Source organism: Furipterus horrens, unplaced genomic scaffold (genome assembly GCF_987537825.1).
Source record: "Furipterus horrens unplaced genomic scaffold, mFurHor1.1.pri manual_scaffold_6, whole genome shotgun sequence".
NCBI lineage: Eukaryota > Metazoa > Chordata > Mammalia > Chiroptera > Furipteridae > Furipterus > Furipterus horrens.
In genome coordinates, this window is record NW_028327176.1 from 149,257,571 (window position 1) to 149,279,547 (window position 21,977).

General features: G+C 39.1%; 1 protein-coding gene across 3 annotated transcripts in view; it reads left to right on the forward strand.

The window, feature by feature from the left end:
- The window catches only part of AFG1L (AFG1 like ATPase), a 186,995-nt gene extending 173,214 nt beyond the window's left edge, over positions 1-13,781 (forward strand). For all 3 annotated transcript variants that reach the window (XM_090279730.1, XM_090279731.1, XM_090279732.1), the window contains 3 exons: positions 8,198-8,338; positions 11,183-11,296; positions 13,619-13,781. In XM_090279730.1, coding sequence (XP_090135856.1) covers positions 8,198-8,338; positions 11,183-11,296; positions 13,619-13,744 — 381 coding nt within the window. In that variant the 3' untranslated portion in view covers positions 13,745-13,781. The remainder of the gene's footprint in view (positions 1-8,197; positions 8,339-11,182; positions 11,297-13,618) is intronic.
- The last annotated feature ends 8,196 nt before the right edge of the window (positions 13,782-21,977 follow it).

Below are 21,977 nucleotides of genomic sequence, written 5' to 3' on the forward strand. Positions count from 1 at the left end.
TTTTGTTTCAAATGCATCTGTAGGACCAATAGCAAAGGGCCTAGAAATTCATCTTGCACCATGTGGGTAATCTTCAAAATTTCTCCAGATAGATCTCAAAGCCAGATGTATTTATGTGTTTCCTCCCACAGAGATGTAGCAAATACTGCCCTCTACTGAGGGGTTATCGGGATGGCTTGATTATGTTAACAATCGAGTGCTAGTTCCTAGTTTCAGTGATTTGGGTAGAATCATTTTGTTGCTAATTACTTCATTATTACCATATATATTCCTATTAAAATCATTATATTAAAACATATGAAATAAAATGATGGAAACATTTTAGACTTGACTACATTATTTCCTTGTGTATTCTGTACAGTCAGATATCATAATGTCTGAGACATGTGATGTTTAAATGTCTATTTGTTTTGAACTAAGAAAATTCCCTTTCCAGTGGAAATTAGAAAGGGATTGTTACAGCATTATTGTAATAAATGAGTTTGTGAAATAATTCTAGCAATAGATGGACTATTTTTCTTTCCCTGCTAGATTGCTAATGTCTGGATTACTCATTTGAAAGAACTAACTGTGTGCAGCTAAAGTAATTTTTTATTCTTTATTATTTTAAAGGATTAATTACACATGGTTAATAGTAGAAGATCACATTAAACTAAATACCTTCTAACCAAAAACCCCTTAAAGAAACTAGCCGATGAAATAATTATGCACACACACTCACGAATTTGTATATAGCATGTTTTTGAAAAGTGTCATGCAATCTGTGTTCCTGGGTATGAAGAAGATGAGTTTTCTTATTAGGCTAAATCTGCGATTTTCAACTGGTGTGCCACAAGAATTTTTAAAACATGCACTACCTATTTAGCCTGTGATACTGACCTCTTTCCTCTTAGATTGTCAAATTGAAAAATGACAATAGCCGACACAATAGCCATCTGGTGTGAGTGAATCAAAATTATACCTATATTTTTGTCAGATTGGCAAAAAAAAATTTTTTTGGTGTGCTTCAGAATTTTTGTAATTAGTTTGTGTGCCTGGAGATGAAAAAATTTGAAAATTGCTGGTATAATGCCCTGTGCAGCTCACTCGTGTTGTTCCCATGTCTGGTGTGCTTACGTTGGCCTGATGCTAAGCAAATTTTAGCAAGGGAGCCATGAGAACACATAGCAATCCCTAGTTTCCCCATGGCTTCTTATAAAATTTAAAGCTTAAACCACTAATTACCTTAATTCAGAAACTTTAGACACTATGAGAACTAAGTAGGAGGTCTAACCAGGTTGAATAATCTCTTGAGAATAAATTCTAGGACTTGGTTAGCCAGTGTCTGTGTGGGAGGTTCTGAAGGCCCATTTCCCTCAGCCTTAAAAACCAAGGAAGCAGTCCTCTTTTTCATGGACTCTAAGCTGCTGTCTGGTTGTCGCTCACACTATCATTAAATTGAAAACTTAGACTAAATAAACTACCTCGGCAGAACTTTCTATTCCAAAAGTATTTAGAGTCTTTCTAAGTAGTGGGCTTTGAGCTACACTAATTCATTTACTGTTGTTGATTTCGTTGGTATGGTGGACGCCAGTTTATCCCATTTCCAAAAAGAGAAATTCTTGACTCCCCTCAAATGTTACCTGTCTGTTAAACAACTGGATATCAGCTTATTGCCTAACAAATAATAGTCTGGTTTACTCAGTCCCAGTTGGTTAGTATAACATATTACCATCTCATGGAGACTCTTTTGCAGTTGTTTTTTATTCATTGAGTTTATTGGGGTGACATTGATTAATAAAATTACGTAGGTTTCAGGTGTACAATTCTATAATACCTCATCTGTATATTGTATCATGTATTCACCACCCCATGTTAAGTCTTTGTCACCATTTTTCAGTTTTTATCATTTCCTTGGAGTTGTATTAATACTTAAAATTCAGTGATGCTAATTTATAACAATAATGATACTAATGATAAAGATGTCCTAATTCTTTGTATTCTTCTAATGTTGTTTTTTTAACCTATCTTCACATTTCATTTTGGTTTTCCATGCTACAAGGTACAAGTCAAATGTTTTGATGCTAATTATTGGGGTTTTCCACTCCCCAAATGAACTGGAAGTATTTCTAGAACTACACCTAGCATGATGCTGTTCACATAGGAAGCACTCAATAGATCTGGTTTCACATGGCTTCTGTTTTTTGACAGTTGCCAGTTCCATAATCCCCAGAATTAGATGTTTCCAGAATTTGGAGACCTGTAACGTATACAAAGTTAGTCGCATAGGGGTGGGGAAAGGGTGCAGTTGCCTCTGGTCTGCCATATTGGTTTTATTTTTGTTGAGTCTTTATTGCTAAAAACTCACTGTTAAAATAAAAATATGACACCCTCCAAAGAGTACTATATTAACCATTATTATTTGGCCACAGAGGGGATAGAAAGTTTAGCAAAGATCTGGTAGATTTAAGTAGAATTAACCTCCTACCATTGAGAGTATGTAAGTCAAGTAGTAAAACTTTTCTTCAGCACACCAAAAACCCCTTCTAAAATAGAATGTGTGAGAATTTGTGGAATGGCAAGATACTTCCCAGCTGCATGCTATAGGTTTCATATTAATGATATTGCTCATATTAAGGAGCCATATGACTTGATCAACCTTGGGAAATTATTCACTCTACATATATACACATTTTTGTGCTCTGTTTTTTTCTAATTCTTATCTTCATTAACTTGGTGCATATAAATTGCTTTAATATCAATTGATGTATTTTTAGTCTGTTTTGAAAGGGAAACATTAATTCTAATTTCATGCAAGCATATGTTTTTCTATTAAAAGGTAATTCTCTTTAAGACAGGAGGTATTGTCATTTCTGTGTAAGTAAAGCAAGATGCCACACATACTAGTTTAATGAGGAGCTATCAGGGTATCACTACAAGGAAGTTTTAAAGAGGAGCCTATACAGATAAAGAGTAACCCTTAGGACAGTATAATCTAGACAACGCTTGAAATAATAATCATCCTACTTGAGCTCAAATAATGGCGGCAGAACAAATATTCGCCAGGCAGAGAAAAAAAGACATTCAAGCTGACAGCTCATTTGTGTGTGCTGAAGTGGATCAATGGCTCATTGCAGGGCAGAAGGCAGCCGGTGGTAAAGCTCGTGCATTTCACCTTGGTGTGGCATTGAGAAAATCCCCACTCCTGGTACCAGGGTCACATGGAAGCAGACAGCTGTGCCATTTCTCATAAAGGAGAAAGAAGACAGCAGGCAAGCTCTTTATTCGTAAAAGTTTGTTCGAGAAGAAACTGCACTACGTGTTATCCCGCTGTATACTTTCAGTAATTAAGGAAAACAAATGCTCTTTGCAAACTCATTATAGATGTAAAGTTCTTTAAGTTTTCATCAGGTTTCCACAGAAACAAAGAGTTTCAAACAATAGTTGAGAATGCACAAACCATCAAATAAGTGGATTTTAATTGTTCCTGCTTAGAAAATTATTCCAATGACCAGCCACATCAAAGACTATTAAACTTTTTAATTGCTCAGGTATGAAGATGGAGAATATCATCATTATCTATCATAAGTATCTGCATGAGATAATGCTACTTGAATTTTGAGCTAGAATAACATACTCAAGGATGCTACTAACTGAAGTGCCATTTAGTACTCAAATAATCATATGCTTTAATTATTCATAGGACACAATGCATGAATTTACAATACTAATTATGCTTTCAAAAAGTGTCTTATGCTATGGTTTACTTACCTAGGAAGATCAACCAATGCAAAACAAAAGTATAAATGTTTGCAATTGCAATAGGTATCATGTGCATGCAAGTTAGTGGTGTGTTAGTGAAGCAAAAGAGTTGAGAAATATGTCGTCTCTGTGTTTTGCAAAGTTCTTGTAGGATTTAGCACAATGCTTTGTATTTATTAAGCATTTAGGAGTTATAATTGAGTTTGAAGAAGACTCGATGATAGTATATTCATTTATTCACCAATCTTGTCTTATGCCAGACTCTGTTCCCTAGTCTGTGCTAGGTGCTAGAGAAGGACGTGAACAAGACAGTACTGACCCTTATGGGACTCAGTCTTGTACACTGGAGTAAATGGGAGAGGCAGCCACAGGTTTAAATAGATTTGTGACTCCTCAAGCTCTTTAGTATATGCATTTATGTTCAATATTTTACACATTCACTCCTCATTATTTTTGGGGAAGGTGTAGGGGACTTAATAGCCAAAAAACAAAAACAAAGAGTATGCTTTGTTTGGAATCTACCAATCTTCATCATTGTTTCACTACATCATCCTGTTTTTACTCTTTTTTGTCGTAATATATTTTGTTTCTCTCCCATTTGGAAAGTGTAGAAAAATCTAAAAAATAAAGATCATAAAAATACCTGTAAGTCTATCAATCAGACCATTGAAGTATAACAGCATTTTTTTACATATTTACTTAGCTTTTCCCCTACATATATAATTTAAGCAAAACAGATACTGTATTTTAATGCAACTATCATTTTGCATTAATAGATCTTTTTATAAGCATGTTTCCATATAAAATTTTTTCATAAACATCATTATTTGTTGGCAGCATATACATTATATCAATGTGCCATAATTTTTTGAACTATTCCTCTGTTGTTATATTCTAAAGTTGTATAACCTTTAGTTGAATTTCTGATCATCTCCTATAGATTGATTTCTAGAAGTGGAATGATTGGGTCAGGTTTATGACTTCTTTTAAGCAGAATGGTTAGGTCAAATTTATCACTTCTTTTAAGGCTCTTAATACAACCCAATGAATTTTTTTCTGCAACAACTGAGCTAATTTACTCTTTGAACAGCAAGGGACATCACATTACATGCTTGCCAGCATTGAGTATTTTAATTTATTTTTCTTTGCAAAACTGTTATCTGGAAAATATGTTATTTTTGCCTTTTTTTGATTATACTGAGTTTATATTTTTCATTTGTTTATTAGCCTCATATGTTTTATATATATATTTTTCGTTGAATTTTCTATTAAAATTTTTTATCCATTTTTTTGTTGGAATGCTCTTATCATTTTAGCTTTATTGCAATCAGGCGTCATCTCATCCACTTTCCTTTTCATATCAACTTGCTCGCTCCCTATAGCTTTCTGTTTTTACTCAATTTGGTCTTCTTGCATTCTATTCCTGTGTGGTGGCTACAGTTGTAAGATTTTGCATGCAGTCTACACATTGAATCCTTGGGAAAAACCTGTGAGATAGGTCCTGTGATGGGGGACACAGAAGTGCAGAGAGGCTTACTCAAGGTCACATGACCAGAAGTGACAGACCAAAGCCTCCTCTGTATTTTTGTCTACAACTATTTAACTTATTTTTATTAATGAAAAAAAAAGCATTTCTGATTAATAAGAAATCCCCATCTGTCACCAAATTCAATCCTGAAAGTTTGTCACTTCTTGGACAGTTCAATATTGAAGCCAGTATAAGAAAACATACTCTTTTAATATTTACTAAAAACAAACAAACAAACACTTTTTTGTGTTTAAAATTAATCTTAGTGGAGCTGATTTCTTTTGGGAAAAGTCTTGCTTGATTAATACATTTCTTTCTTCTTATGTTTTTACAGAAAAAATGATATTGCTATCTTTCCATGCATCAGACTAGAATTTCTTTGACTATAAATAACCTTTCCTTGTTTTAATGACTTTTTTGTGGTAAAATAATACATAATATACAATTTACAATTTTTATAATTTTTAAGTGTACATTTAGGTGGCATTAAGTACATTCATTCACATTGTTATGCAATCATCAGAATCCATCTATAGAACTTTTCATCATCCCAAACTAAAACTTTGTATCCATTAAACACTAACTCCTCATTCTCCCCAAAGACCATTGTTTCTAAAGGAGATAGATAACTATATTAAGTTCCATTTTATTTTTGTGAATGAGCACATAATTGTTTTAGGGATATGAAGGAAAGGAATATTTGCTAATATAATGACAAATGCAGAACCTACTGACAAAAGTATATAATTTGTAAAAATAGCTGAGTGGGCAAAGTTCTGATTTTCAATTGCCCTAGGCACTTCAGTGCACTTCTGATGATGATTTTCCTTGGGCATGTAGTTAATAATACTGATAGAAATCACATCCATGCATAGTGATCAAGCTTAATTATACGTAACTACATACTGAAGATGAGGTTTTACCTTTTTACATATACTTTCTTAATCAAAAAAGATTAGACACTAAATTCTAACTTATCTCAAAAAAAGTAGTGTGTGTTACCCTTAGAGCATGAGAGTTTTATTGTGTGTTATCCTTTTTTGCCTGAAGACACTACATTTGTCCATCCCCCCACTAGCCCCACCCGTTGGTAATTGTTTTCATTACATGAATATTCCACAGTCTCATCTGGTCCTTGCTATGACTCTGAAGACAGAGAGATGCTCAAAGGCCGACCTAGGGTTTAGGGCAGTGGAACAAAATCGGCCCCATAGCAAATGACACTTCTTTATTTCCTCAGTTCGTTTGTACTGAACCTAATCATTTAAGCTCAAAATAGTAAAAACTAAAAGCAGCCAAATGGTCTGATCGTTAATGTGTGCCCCAGGCACTGTGTTAAATGCTTTACATGTATGATTTTGTTTAATCTTAACAACACTATGAGATAGGAATCAAATTCCCATATTACTGATGGGAATACTATGGAACAGAAAGATTGCATAACTTGCCCAAAGCACATAGTTTATAAGTAACAACTGAGGATTCAAATCCAAGCGTCTAGACCCCTTGTCCTAGCTCCTGGTCCCTATCAGGTTTCTTTCTCCTCCTCTCCCTCCCCCTCTCCCTCTCCCTTTCTCTCTGTAAAAGCACTGGAAGTCATGTTAACCTTTGGCCTCTCTCTGGTTCTCTGCCCCTTTGCCCCAGCTCTCCAAATTGCTGGCTCCTTCTTAGAACTGTTGTCTCTTGAGGGAACCGCTCTTCCAGAACTTGACTCTCAGGTTTACTCTTACCTCCCATATCTCCATGAGAAGTCTTCCCTGAGTGAAACCAGTTGCAATTCGTTGATAGGATAGTGGTGGGCTTAAATGAATGGGCTCTAGGGTGGGAATGACTATCCCCCTCTTCACAGTTCCCTGATTCTCCCAGGAACATAGGCCTATCTGCATTTCTGAAATAAGTTTCAATGCAATGGCTCCCCAAGGAAGGGGGACATTTCTGGACAGGGGGAACATTGATGGACTCTGCCAGAAATTGAGGGGGCTTTATGCCTATATCCCTGCACCAGGAATGGGTCATGGGAACCCAGGAGCTTTCTGAGACCTCACAGGAGATCCTGGCCACTCAGTCTCTGGTCCCCTCCACATACTGGTAGGGCCAGAAACACTATCCCGAATCCTGCTCCTGGTTTTTGTTCACAGGTACGGTTGTTCACACACAACTTAAAATGAGGAGAGGTAACATTTCCTGGGAATGTTCCCAATGCCAAAGGATGTGTTTACAGATAGTTTCATAATTTTTGTGACTTAAATTCATGTTTCAGGGACAAGCACTTTGCATCTGTAGGTGATATCTTTGTGAATAATTTTGCAGACCTTGAGCTGTGTAACCCCCTCGAGTCAAGAGGTAGCAGCATGCCGTGCCAAATTATACTGAGGTCTCAGTCTACTTCTGGTCATTAAAACCCCCTGCTCTCGGCTGTAGAGGTTACCAGTGTCTCCTACATCACACCTGAATAATTGTACCTCAACTTACATGAAAATGTTTTCCGATGAGTTTCATACTCAAGTATAGTCTATATTTCAGAATGGTGACATAATATTCAGCATGTCATTATAAGATAGCTTTATTTGACAACAGTGGCCGTTTGTGGTTGAGTCCTAGGAGGGATTTATTAGGACATGTTTAAAGTTATGTCATATAAATAAAAAGACTAAAGACTAGATTCAGGATGGCTCCTACAAGTTACTAAATGAGGTGGCTAGAGATATTCTTTCACTCCCCACCGTACTCTTCTTTTTTGCCCCCTAGTATACACCATCATTAGCCTGTTCTGAAAACACTATCCCATTTGTTCAAGTTACCCCAAAGCTACCACCTGGGTCATATCATGACAAAAAAAAAAAAAAGATGTTTTCTAATGAAACTAATCCAAGAGCAACCAGAATTGGCTTATTTTAATATCCTGTTCTTTACTTATTTTAATTACAGCCACTTGGAGCCAGTGACTATTTGGAACTATCAAAGAATTTTGATACAGTATTTTTGCGAAACATTCCACAATTTACACTGGCGAAAAGGACTCAGGCTCGAAGATTCATAACTCTGATTGATAACTTTTATGATTTCAAGGTAAGGATGCAATGTGCATTTTCTCAAAACTGAACATTTTGGACTGTGGAGCCAGATCCCTGGGCTGGAATCCTGGTCTTCCACTTAATTTACTTCTTTGTGCCTCAATTCTCTCATCTGTAAATCAGAATAATAATACTTTTCATTTTAGAGAATTGTGAGTATAAAATAAGCTAATGCATGTAAAGCATTTAAAAGAATACTTGGCTCAAGCTGAGTGCTATGCAAGTACAAGTAGTGACAGTACTAATAGTACTACTAGTACTAATATAATGAAACTCCCATCGTAAGACCCTCTGCTATATAATGATTCCATCATTCAGCTAGACATATCATGTGCTTAGTTTATGATGATGTACAACATAATGCCTTACCTGAACTGAGGGCTCAATAAATTATTTTTTGCATGAATAAATGATAAAACTGATAAAATAATGAATGAATAAATGAAGGGATATCTAAAGAACCTCCTCAGTATTGGCTCTCAGTCTCCCTATGATGCAGAAACCCTAGTAACTAGCATTGTAGCATCTTGTTGGGTTTTTTCAGCTTTGTGCTTTAGCATGACTTGCCCAGCCATTGTCCATTCATCAGATACAATGTAGCCTCATGGGTAAGGAGTGGGCCCTGGGGCCAGGCTGTCTACCTTGAGGACCAGCTTAACCTCTCAAAATTCAGTTTCCTTCTGTAGAAAAAGTCAATAATGGTGGTACTTATGTCACATGGCTGCTGTGAGGATTAATTGAGCGCGTAAAGCACTTAGAACACCATGTGGCATGTAGGAAGCTTTCAGTGAAGGTGAGCCACAACTGAGAATCTACATCTGTAAATGAACATTTATAGTAAAAGTATTAGTACAACTTCAAATTACAGTTGATTTAATTATTATTTTACTGTTGAACAGAAATAAGAGCAGTGATATTTAAATTGAAGGGACTTTGGTGGGAGAATGAAAGTGGCCAGAATCTTCTAGGAGGGAGAGGTGAGACTTTGTGTTTCATTTATCCTGTCTTTCAACACCTTAACCATACCACGTCCAGTGCTAAGTGCTAGAAGTTCAATGACAAGCAAAGCCAGATGTGCTGTTTGCCTTCATGGAATTTATAGTTTAGTGTCAGAGAAACATTAATCAAATATCCACAGAACTAAATGCGAAGTCATCCCTATGGGATGATCTCTTGGCCATATGGTGCCCTGAGAGTCTAGGGATAGAACAGGCTGATCTTCATCGAGGGAGGGGTGAACACAGGGAAGTCCTGCTGAGGACCACCTGCATCAGAATCAGCCGAACTACTTAAGATCTGGATTCCAGAGCCTACCCCATCTGGCACATGAGGACCCAGGATGGGGCCTGGAACCTGCATGCTCACAAGTTCCTAGAGTGCTTCTTAAAATGCTGGGAAGTGGTGGCTGAACTTTACTCCAGGGTGAAAGGGGTCACCTGTCCTGGGCCTGAGCACGAAGGGCAGCCAGCAGGGCTCTGGGCCAGTGCTGAGGGAGCCGCCCCAGTGAGTGACCTCAGAGCACTCCCAAGCGGCCAACGTGCACGTGATCAAGCAGTCAGGAGAGGCCAGGCTGAGAACACCAGAGCTGGGGGATCAGGGTCCATTGATTGTTAGTGGTCTCCCAGATTACTCATCCAGAGACTCTGCTCCCAAATAATCACAGTGGGGTTGGGGGATGGGAAGTGAGCCTGGAGGTAGAGGTCTAATGCTCCAAGAAGAAGGTGGTAGAGGGGCATTAGTAGGTGGTCCTTAGAGTATAGAATTGCCTTAAAGAAAGCTTATGGTCCCCACTCCCTAGTCCTACCTCATCTGCACTGTTTCACCTCTAAATTAGAGAAAAAAAAGATTTATCAAGCAATATGATGGACTCCTCTAACATTTACATTAACTAAATCACAATTTGTAGTAGTCAAAATTATCTTATTTCAGAAATTAGCATTAAACAGACATTATTCTAGAATGTATTCATGGAAATTTGTGAAATCAGGATGTTCCCATCTAAATAATGAAGGAAGTGTCATTTTGATTAAAAAAATTTATAAAAGGGGATGGAAGGCCATTTGCCACTAATCCCAAATGTCAATATATTGTTTAAAACTATTGTCATATTTATTTAAATAGTGATTTTAAAAGGATAGCTGTGACTCCTAAAAATAAATTCAGGGCTCTTTAAACAACAAAGAGAGTATGTTTTATATTTAAACTAGTGAACACAAGATTTATAAAGATATAAAAACTCTTTACAACACATGATTATCACATATGCCAGCTCACTCAAACACTTACGTAATCAAGAAATATTAATGTAAAACTTATCTTTTTGAAGGATGTCTTGGCAGGATATTGATAGAAATATAAGTTCTGGAAACTCGGGGTGTAATTAGAGTTAGCAATGCACTGAACTTAGCAGTCACCTATCCAGCAAAGTGGTAACCGCTGTACATGGCATCTGGAGAGCATCTTTGATGCACCCAGAGATGAGCTCCAAACAGCCAGGTATAAATGTCAGCCTCAGGTGTAATGGAAAGACCATTGGACTTAGAATCAGAAGATCTGGTCTGGCATCAAGAGCTGAGACCTCTCTAGGCCTGAAGTTGCTCAATAAAACCTTTTCTCCCTACTTCTTAGGATGGTATATGGAAATATTTTGAAAAGTACTGTGTGGTTTTAAAATATCACTTTAAACAGATATAAACAATTAGAAAGATATGGACATTTTAAAAGCAGATCTAACCCCTGTGTATGACAAACAAAATTTAATTTTGTGAGAGTTTTGTTCTTGCCTTCAACTTGTGAAATGTGAGGAGTAACACCATCCACTCATTTGTCTCTGTTTCAGGTGCGCATAATTTGCTCCGCATCGGCTCCTTTATCAAGTTTATTTCTACATCAGCATCATGACAATGAGTTGGAGCAAAGCAGAATACTGATGGATGATTTGGGGCTGAGCCAGGTAGTTAATATTAACATAATCTTGTTTTATTATAAAACAGCTTAATTGTTTTTGGTTGATACTTGGCTACATTTTGAAAAGGAATGCAGTATATATTTAACTGTTGACTTGCTGCTTTCTTCTTAAACCAGTATAGCGGACTTACTCTCAGTAACACTAAATGTAGAGAATTACAGTCTTGGTGATCATTTTTGGTTATGACAAAAACAAAGAACAGATTAGTGGACTAATGAGCATGTGGTCATACCCCTCACTAATGACAGCCAGCCACTTGTGTCTGGTTCTTGGCTTATTCTGCCACACCATGCGGCCTTTTCTTGATATTCTTGTTCATGTCTGCTGGATTTTTAGAGTGTACAATATAGTATCCAGGCATGTGGGCTGGCTATTCCAAGACCATGGGGTGCTTAGCAAGGCCCTTGGCTTAAAAAGAAATCTATGATTCTTCTCCCAACTCCCATTCCATAAACATGTATGGAGTACGTGTGGGTGCCAGGCTCTGGGGACAACCTGGAGGGAATCAGCCAATGCTGGCCCAGTTCTCCTGGGACTTGGGGATTGGTGATTCACCCCAGGCGAACCAGAAGTGACTGCATTTCCTTCTTCTGTATAAACATAAATATTTCTCAACTGTAGACAATTGAAATATTAGTCAATTCTATCTGACACCATCCACAAACATTAACTCAAAATGGATTAATGACTTGAATACAGTACAGTAGTCCCTCTCTATATCACGGTTCCCTTACATATGTTTAAGAGTGTGGAATAAATGTAAGGTTCCTACTTCGCAGGGGGGTCTAGAATGTAATACCCATGATAAGTGAGGGAATACGGCCTAAAACAATAAACTACATAGAAGAAAACATAGGCACTAAACTGATGTACCTTGGTTTCAGAGAGATTTTGGTGAACTTGACCCCAAAGGCAAGATAAGTAAAAGAAAAAAAAATGAATGGGACTACGTCAAACTAAAAAGCTTCTGCACAGCAAAAGAAACCATCAACAAAACAAAAAGGCAACCAACCCTTGGGAGAAGATATTTGCAAATGACACCTCCAATAGGGGATAAAATTTAAAATGAATAAAGAACTTATACAACTTAACAAAAAAAAAAAAAATTTGATTAAAAAATTATCAGGGGACCTCAATAGATACTTTTCCAAGGAAGATATACAAATGGCCAACAGATAGATGAAAAGATGCTTAATGCTACCAGTTATGATGGAAATGCAAATCAAAACCACTATAAAATACCACAATAGAGTATACAGATACTATAAAGTTGTACACCTAAAAGGTATATAATGTTATTAACTAGTGTTACCCCAATAAATTTTAATAAAGAAATATTAGTCAAAAATTTAAAACTATATATAAACACTCACCTCCTAAATGAGAGGTGCCCTGTTTTTCCAACCCCAAAGATCAAAGGCCATAGGGAATGAGAAAAACAGTTCTTTATATTGACCTGAGTAGAAATTATGTATTCTCAGAAGTTTGGGAAAATGAGACGAGTAATTCTTTAAAAAGCAAACTTTGAAAATATGATTACTTACACCTATGTGTGCTGTGATCTTTTGAAATGTTGGTTTCTCTAAGAGCAATACTTCCATCCAAATGGTGTCTTTGACAATTTGGAAGAATACACTTAAAGAGCTACATCGTCTCAGTTTCTAAAGTCCTTTAAATCATTGGCTTTTAAATTTCCCCCTCCCCATAGGATCAGGGTTCAGGTGTAAAATAAAGTAAGCTCAGCACTTGAGCCTAATAATGTATGGAGAAATCAGGGAATGTGACCACATGATCATGCAGTTTTTCAGTGGGTCAGTGGGGAACATGGACTTAGCTGTCTAGAAATTTTCTCTGAAAAAGAAACCCCTAAACTAAGAAACAAAAATTCAACATCTACTAAGTGGCAAGCCCTTGTTGATATCACCATTCCTAAGCTGTTTATTGGCCTCACAGACAGCTCCCCAACTTAACCCTAGATGGGAGGGCCAAGTGTCCCAGCAACTCAAGACTAGAAGCAGCTCTCACCTTCCCAAAAGGAAGCCCCAGGCATGGTCTCCAGGCCATACAGGGGACTTCTCAGTCATCCTGTTTAGAAGAGGCTCAGAGGATTGGGCCCATGGCCTCCTCTAGTCAGTGTAGCCCTGTCCATCAAGCTTTGGAGGAGGGTGTCAACCTCTTTCTAATTTTCCAAAACTACTGATTTTTGCTGTTACTTATTTCTGGCATGCACTGTTGGAGAAAGGCTTTATTTTCTATCTGGTAGTGGTTTAACTGGTGCTGGGTTATTGTTGTGTTTTTGGTCACCAGGATTCAGCAGGTCTCTCCATGTTTACCGGAGAAGAGGAAATATTTGCATTTCAGCGCACAATTTCCCGGCTCACAGAAATGCAGACTGAACAGTACTGGAATGAAGGGGACAGAAGCAAGAATTAAACGTCACTATTGCATGAATAAAATTCTGGACAAGTGATTACTGCAGGGAGAACTCTGTATTATGGAACTTGAAGAAATCATTTTCTCATTAATTATGCACTTTATCCTCTGGACCATTTTTATCTAAAATTGCTGTCAAAGATGTAGTTGATTAATAAGTTAAAGCTATTTCTATGGGCCTACTTTTTGCCTATTTATTTGGCCTTATTTCTGCACCAAAAATATAAAATCAGCACTCCTGAAGATTAATGTAGGATCAGACATTTGGCTTCATGTTAAGCCACCTAAATGAACCCTGAGTACACACACACGGTAAATGCAGGGTGTCTTGGCAATATGGTTGCTACATGATAGACACACATCTTCAATGAGAGGAGGACAAAACCCCTACATTTCAATTTAAAACCAAGAAAGCATTTTGCTCTTACTATAAACTAAAGGGAATAACATTTTAGAACGTGGGCTTATACAGGTGATTGGAGGGGGCTGTAAATTGTACTAAGTTTCCCAGGTCTTCAGGTTTTCTCACAACAGAGAGATTATTTTTTACCCTGAGGTCAAGCTTGGCAGACAGGACATGATCTGAAACGGACACAGAGCTGCCTGAAAATGTTGAGACTTGTGACATCATGAAATAAGGAACAAGGGTATCAAATTCCAACTAACAGGCAGGTCCAACTCTGAGAGCCAATAAGAGGGCAGTTACCAGGAATGGGGACCAGTGAGAGAGTGTCCAGAGGAGGCAGAGTCCTGGACACACCAAGCAGCAGAGTGGACTCCTGCCGTCTGAGGGCAGCAGGCCCCCAATGGGCAGCAGCTCCTTGCCACGCTTCACGCATTTGCTCTGGTTGCAGAATGCCACTCCCCAGCCTTGTAAAATATATAAGTGGATATATTTATATCCATGTATTTATTTAATATTTAAGAAACACAGTGCTTGCTGTGTGTTGGACATGAGGTCTAAGTGCTTTACAAGTAAACTGTTTGGTCCTTATAACAATCCTATGAGGTAGGAACTGTTACCGCCACTTTATAGACAGGGAAGCTGAGGCACAGAAGTTTACAACTTTCCATGTACCTGCTACTGTCCTGAAACCAGTCTCCCTCCTCCAAGTAACTTGAACCTACACTTGCAGCCCCTTCGTCGGATTCAGACACCTAGACAGATTGGGGTCCTGTGGCCCTGACACTTGGCATCCTGATTGACTATGGGTGTCTGTCTGGCAGCAAGTCTATAAGTGATCATGTAAATAATCTTTATCAGATCCACTAACCTCATAAGACATCACTTGCTGGTATAGAAAATAATTGTCTTTGGAGATGAGTGTACAACTTTTTCTAAAGGCAAAATTAACATTTATTTTTCCCATTGGCATAGCAGTTCATTTTCCCGGAACAGAAAATTAAAAATAATAAAAATCTGTCCCCTTGTTGAGTGACTGCTGACTCACTATAGCTTTGCTCTAGAAACTTCACATATGTTACCTCAGCTGGTCACTCAGCCCAGTCAAACATGTCTACTGACCCACTGTCCCTGATGGCATGAAACTCCAGGAGGACATCTGTCCATCTATCTTGCCTGCTTAAGAAGCTGTTCAGAGGTTGTCCTGAGAAGTTTCCTCTCTCGGGGCTGTACTTTCAGGTCCCCAGTGGTTGACTGCTGTGGGACCCCCCTGAGGAGGCCTGCTCTTCTCATCCGAGCACGGTAGGAGAAAAGGGCTCAGGGTCTGGTCCTGCCAACTTTTGCTTTGTGACCTTGAGCTAGTGCTCTGAGCTTCATTTTTCTCATCTATAAATGAGAACAATACCCATTTCATAGAGTTATTCTGAGGATAGTTGGGAAAGGACTAAGTGAATATTAGTTGTTATTGATACTAATGATTATGATCATAAAGTAACAATAAGCACCTACTCTGCGTGTAGCCCCTTGAGGAATGCAAAAGAATAGACAACACATCCCAACCCAATTTGGTTCCTAGCAGAAGGGAAAATTCACATTAAATGGCTGAACACCAAGGATACTGATTCTGGCTTAATGACATACTGTGAAGATTTTTAAATTCATATCTCTTCTTTCAGAATTATAGAGAAAATGGATTGTTTCCTGTTTGGTGAACATCATAGATTTTGCAGAAAGAGGGCACCATCTTGTGGTCAGTGGGACAAACTGTCAGAAAAAAGGCCCAAGAATCACACAGTTGAACAGTGGTTCTCAAAGCTGCACCATTTCCAGACCTCGCTCCCACCCCAGCAGAGGCAGAGGCAACTTGTCAGTTGTGGGACCCCAGGATCACTACTGTGAATGCTCGCATGGGATTACAGTGTTTATAACCACCGATTAAGAGCTCTTGGCCGTGACCACATGGCCAGTAAGTACAGAGAGTGGGGCCTACAGCCCGGTGTCCTGACTCCACCTGAGAGCACCTCCCAGAGAGTATGGGCTGCTGCTCCATCCTGGGGCCCCGCACACCATGGCATCACTCATCCCTCCCGGCTGCCTCCTGGTGCCTGGTCCTCTCCTTCCTTCCTCCGCTTCTCTTCCCTCTCTAGATTCTCCTGCCTGCCTTCTCCACCCCCACCAACAACAGAATAGCTAAGCCAGCCACACTTTCTTCTTTACAAAGCCCTTCTTCTGCCCTATCACTTCATCCACAGCGATTCCGAGGGGGGTTGATTATCCCTACTCCTGCGAGGAAATGAAGGCCCAAGGTACAACCGCCTCTGCGTCCCCGAGACTCTGAACCCTGTGCTCGCCCTCTCAGAGGCACCCTCCCTCTCCACTAGCTTCCACAAAATAATACTTGGTCCTCCCGCTGCTTCTCACCTCCTCCTTCTCTGAAAGCTTTTGGCTCCTTTTTTTTTTTTCTCACCTCTTAAGTTCTTTCTTGAGCTCATTAAAAATGGTAATTATAAAACAACATTGAATATTAGAGAAAGTACTTTCACACATATTACCTTCACATTCTTTCCTTGATTTCCACTACAAATACCACCCAATGCCAATAATCCCCGAATGTGTATTCCCAATATCCTGGTCTGTACTTCCAACTGCCTGTTGGATCTCTCTTCTTGAATGTTCTTCAAACACAGTATGTCTAAAATGGTACTGGCCTCCCCGCAACCTTCCATGCCCATATGTTCTTGCAATGATATTGTCCCAAACACTCGAGCAATTCCAATACTCTATGAATTGACAAGATCCAGAAAAGAAGGGATAGACATTAGAATCATGTTGATACACAATTGAGAAACAGTTCAAGTAAGTATCAGCGCAGGACAGGACTTGGCGGATATTTAGTTAGTGCAATGAATGGCAAGTCCAACAATCTGAAAATAGGAGCAATTTGAGCAAACAGGATCCCAGCACTCTGGGCCTCTCCTATTTTTTCTGAATTAGGTCGAGAGTCTTCTAGTCCTCATTATCCACCTTAGGGCTGGAGATAGACTCTGGAGTCTGACAAAATGAGGCTGGCTTTAGAAGTACAGTAGCTAGTTCTCATTCTTCTTGTTCATTCTTTGATTTATTGACTAAGTGTTGTTAAGTGGTTCTTATGGTGAGGCACTTCCCTGTAAGCTATATGGAATATAAGAGTGTAAAAGCTTGAAAAATCAGGGTTATTTTGATTGGAGAATCTTTGTTATTTTATTGTTCTTTAAAGAAAGCTCACCAATTTAAGTCCATATTAAAAACTAGAATCTCCAAGATTGACCTATGAATGAGACTCTCCTGACTGGAGGCACCAACCTTTCTGGAATATTTGGTCTTCTTCTGCCTCTAATATTACCTTCTCTATAGTCTGGCTCAAATCTTAGCTGAGCCAAAGACTTTATTCATGTTTGGGGATACAGATAATAAACTCAGAAAACACTTGGAATCTACTTAGATAATCTGGCTAATAACATTGAACTTTATCATCTTCAGCATGTATCTCCCCTTTGTTTCAGCCCCCTTCCACATTTCAGGCACCTGCTATATCCCTACCACAAAGGGACGCTCTCATAGACACAAAGATGGCTCCAAGAGCTTCTTTAGAAAGAGCAAGGTCCAGAAAGCACCCCCTTCTTCAGCTAGGGTTGATGTTATCAGGGCTTGCTCATACCCAGTTCTCCTCTCCCTCCAAGCTTCGGGGAGAATCACAGTTCTGGCTTCGTGGCAGTGAAGCAAGGTCGTGTGTCCAGTTCTGAGCAATCGGTTATGAGCAGAAGTGATGTGATGTGTCACTTTCAAGGTGAAGCACTTATTAGTTGGTCTGATATCTAGATCTCTCTTCTCACCATGGAAACCTAGAACTATCGCCTGAGATAAAAGTAGCCCGGAATTCGGAGCCCCGCATGGAAACCCGTGATGGAAAGATGCGGGAGAAAGAAATAAAATTCCATTGTGGTAAGCTGTGGAGGTTTTTATCATGTTTGTTATTGTGGCATAATCTGTATACTAGCCAACACCCAGACCAGTTCTTTTTATTTCTTTTTCTTTTTTTTTTTTTTTCTGTCTGAGGACCTGGCTCTTCCCTGAGAATTAATACTAAGAATGGCTCCACTTTTCAGCTTTGTCTCCGGATCCATATTGTGTGTCCCTGGGTGGGCTGAGAAGCATCAGCCTATCTCCTTCCAAACCCAAACACTCGTACATGTGCTCTAACCATCCTCACCAGCTCCACTGCATTCTTTAACTTTAAATACACTTTCTTGTTTCATTTTTGAGTTCTTGGTCACAGAGAAAACATTAAGTGGGCAGGTTTAATTTTATCCTATGGCTTTAACCCATCCTTGCTAGCCCTCAATGGCCAAGAAAGCTGCTTCAAATTACTTAGGCTTGGAATTCAGCCACCATTGGTTTAAAACATTAAGCAGCTTCAAGTTATAAAAACCATCTGTTCAAGTATTGAGTCTGCACCCAGAGAAAACCATTTGCAGAGATGAAAGCAATCCAACCAAAGGAGAAGTGATCGGGCATAATGTCGAGCAGCACCAGAGTGCTTGCTTATCCTGACTCATAAGGAATCCAGTCACTTCATTCATCCAGCAGGGCAGGGATCCCGAAGCCACTTGGAGAAGGGCCATGGGGACAAGAACAGACCATTGGATAGGAGTCAGGAGTGTGCTTGAGACACGGTACTGCTACTTACCATACATAACTATGGCTAAGTCACTTAACATTACTCTTTGGGCCTCATCTGTGAAGTTTTTCTGTAAAGCTCTGACATTTTATAATTTGATTATATGGTGTACAGATAGATATAAGTGGCCAATAAGCACCCATAAGTGCTCAATACTATAACTCATAAGCGAAATGCAAACCAAAAATCACAATAAGATACAACTTCATACCACTAAGATGCTTAGAATCAAAGAGACAGATAGCAACAATTATTGGTGTGGAGGAATGGGAATCCTCATACATCACTGCTGAAAATGCAAATTGTCCAACCTTGGAAAAACCTTTGGCATTTCCACAAAACGTTAAACATAAAGTTACTGTATAACTCCTAGGTATATGCTTGAGAGAAATGAAAATACATGTCCCCACACAAACATATATGAACTCTTATAGACAGCATTATTCGTATTAGCCAAAATGTAGGAACAACCCAAATATCCACCCGTGACAAATGGATACGCCTAATGTGATATATTCATACAATGGGTTTATTATTCAGCATTTAAAAAATGAAGTGCTTATACATGCTACAACATTGATGAAACCTGAATACATTTTGCTAAATGAAAGAAGCCAATCACAAAGAGCACATATTGTATGATTCCACATAAGTGAAATGCCCAGAATAGGCAGATCCACAGAGATAGAAAGTAGCACCTATGGGTGGCGGCAAGAATGAGGAACAATTGCTGATGAGTGCAGGGTTTTTTCTAGGGGATCAGAAATAAAATTGTGGTTGTGATTGCACAACTTTGTGAACATACTAAAAACGACTGAACTAAACATTTTGCATGGTTGAATTTTATAGTAGATGAGTTATATCTCAATAAAACTGTTAAAAACGGTAGACAGATATTCAGTCATTTCCTTGCTATCTGTTCTGTGCCAGGAGCTAGGCACAGTGAGGTGAGTAAGACAACCTCCCTAGCCCTGGTGGGTTCATGATCTTTGGGACCAACACATGGATGGTGATATAGGAAGTGCCATCGGGGCAGCTTGCCCAGGTGTTCTGGGAACACCAAGTGCACTCAGGTCAGCCAGGAAAGGCAGAAAAGGGCAGAGTAACAGACATTATGTGCTGGGGAGAGGCGCGAGATGACAAGACCTAGTCTTACTCTCCAGGAGATTAACTGAGTACAGGAAAGCTCTTAATACAGGGTGGGGTGTGAAAAACCCCAGGGAAACTACTAAATTCTCTGTAAATTCAGAAGAGGGGGATGGAATGACTTAATTTGTTATTCTTCTGAATGTTCAGAGAGAAGTGAGACATATGTGGTTCTCCCAGACTTAACAGTTTATCTTTAGAACCCAGAATATAAGGTGCATAGTGTAAAAACAGCTGCTATCATCAAAACATGCCACTTATTTTGCACGAATCACCAATCATATTTTTAACCAAATTTGGTAACATGCAGAATATTAAATTCCCTTGCTAAAGAAGTACAAGTTAATTGCTGTTGATTAGAGTAACATAGTATGTAGAATTTAAAATAATTTCCTATACCTTTGTGGTACTGACATAATCGGATTTAGTAGCACAATAATAATTCTCAAACTGTGACAAGTAACATTAAGTTTGGGACAAAATAGACACCCTGTGCGTGGCTGCCTGTGGTATAGCCCACACAGTGAAGAGTAGGAAGGGAAACAAATCTCTGATGTGGCTCCTGGGGCACAGAGAAGAGGGGTGGGGTATTGACACCTGACACCCAGAGCTGTTGTCATAGCCCAAAGTAGAGGGTTCCAGGGTGGCCTGGAAGCAGGTCCTTCTTCCTGCTGGAACTGGTGTGACCAGCTCTAGAGCAGCCCGGGGCGCAGCTCCTCATTTGGGGCTGAGTGGATCTGCAGTCTCTATGTGACTTGTTGGCCACCTTGTCACTTGGCTCAGGAAGAGCTTTCTCCTCCAAGGCTCTGGGCAGTCCCCAGTTTGTGCCACTGGGTTTCAGCCCCTTCAGCTCTGCCTCAAGGCCAGCAATTGTGCTCTTGGGTTGGGGGCCCGGGGTCGGGGGGGTGGGGGGGAGGATGTCCTCATACCTGTTCTCTGCAGCACAGCCTGCATTTACCCCATCTGTCCACTGCAAAGTAAAGCCTCTGTTATTTTGCTTTTATTTGTCCTCTTTTCAAGCTGCACAGGTGGTAGAACAGAACTGGACTGGGAATAAGGGACACCAGCTCTCTGGCTGCTCTTAGCACCTTTCCACATCCATTGTCTGACAGCCAGTCAGTCATGTGGCTTGTCCTCAGGCAGTGGCGGCAGCCACAAGGAGGCCTAGACAGTGTTGCCCAGACCTTTCCATTTGACAGCAGTGAATCACTGCACACTACAGTTTAAGTGTTACAGAATGTCATTGACATGGTTTGCTTTAAATAATAGGATCTTTTATAAATGATATGGTGGGCGATAGAGGTAGCTGTGAAAACCTTTGCACCACATACAGGTTTTGGATTGCTCGTGGCTAAGTGCTTAAAAGAATCATTGGACTTAAAGAGGAGTTATGTATTTTCCTTTGACAAACAAAGAAAAGAAAGAACCTTAATTGTTCTAAATTTGCAGGTCTTTCCAGTGATTAGTGGTTTATAATATGTTACTAAGAGGTTTTTTTCTTTTATTTTAAAATTTTTTTATTGCATTTTTTCCCAATACCATTTAGTCCCCTTATACCCGCCCTCCCCTCCCCCACAATCACCACACTGTTGTTGTTCATGCCCGTGAGTCCTTTTTCTTACAAGTATTTTAAAAATCAGTACCTTTAAGGGATGAGTGATGGTTTTTCATAAGACTGAGAAAGAAGCAGCCTTGCAACAGCTGTAACTGCTGCTATAAAGAGCACGTTTTAAACCTGTCTGGGAATATTGCATCATGATGTGATTTGTGGCCAGAAATGATGTTAAGAGTCATTCATAAAAACTCCCATTTTTACACACTTACAATACATAAAGTTTTAAAGTCTTTCAAATTAAGGATTCATCTGCTAAATAAAATAAAATAACTTTTGGTGTCAAGAAGAAGAAGAAAAAACTTTGCATAAATGGTGGATAGAACTGAAAAACTATTATAAGTAAGTGCTGCTA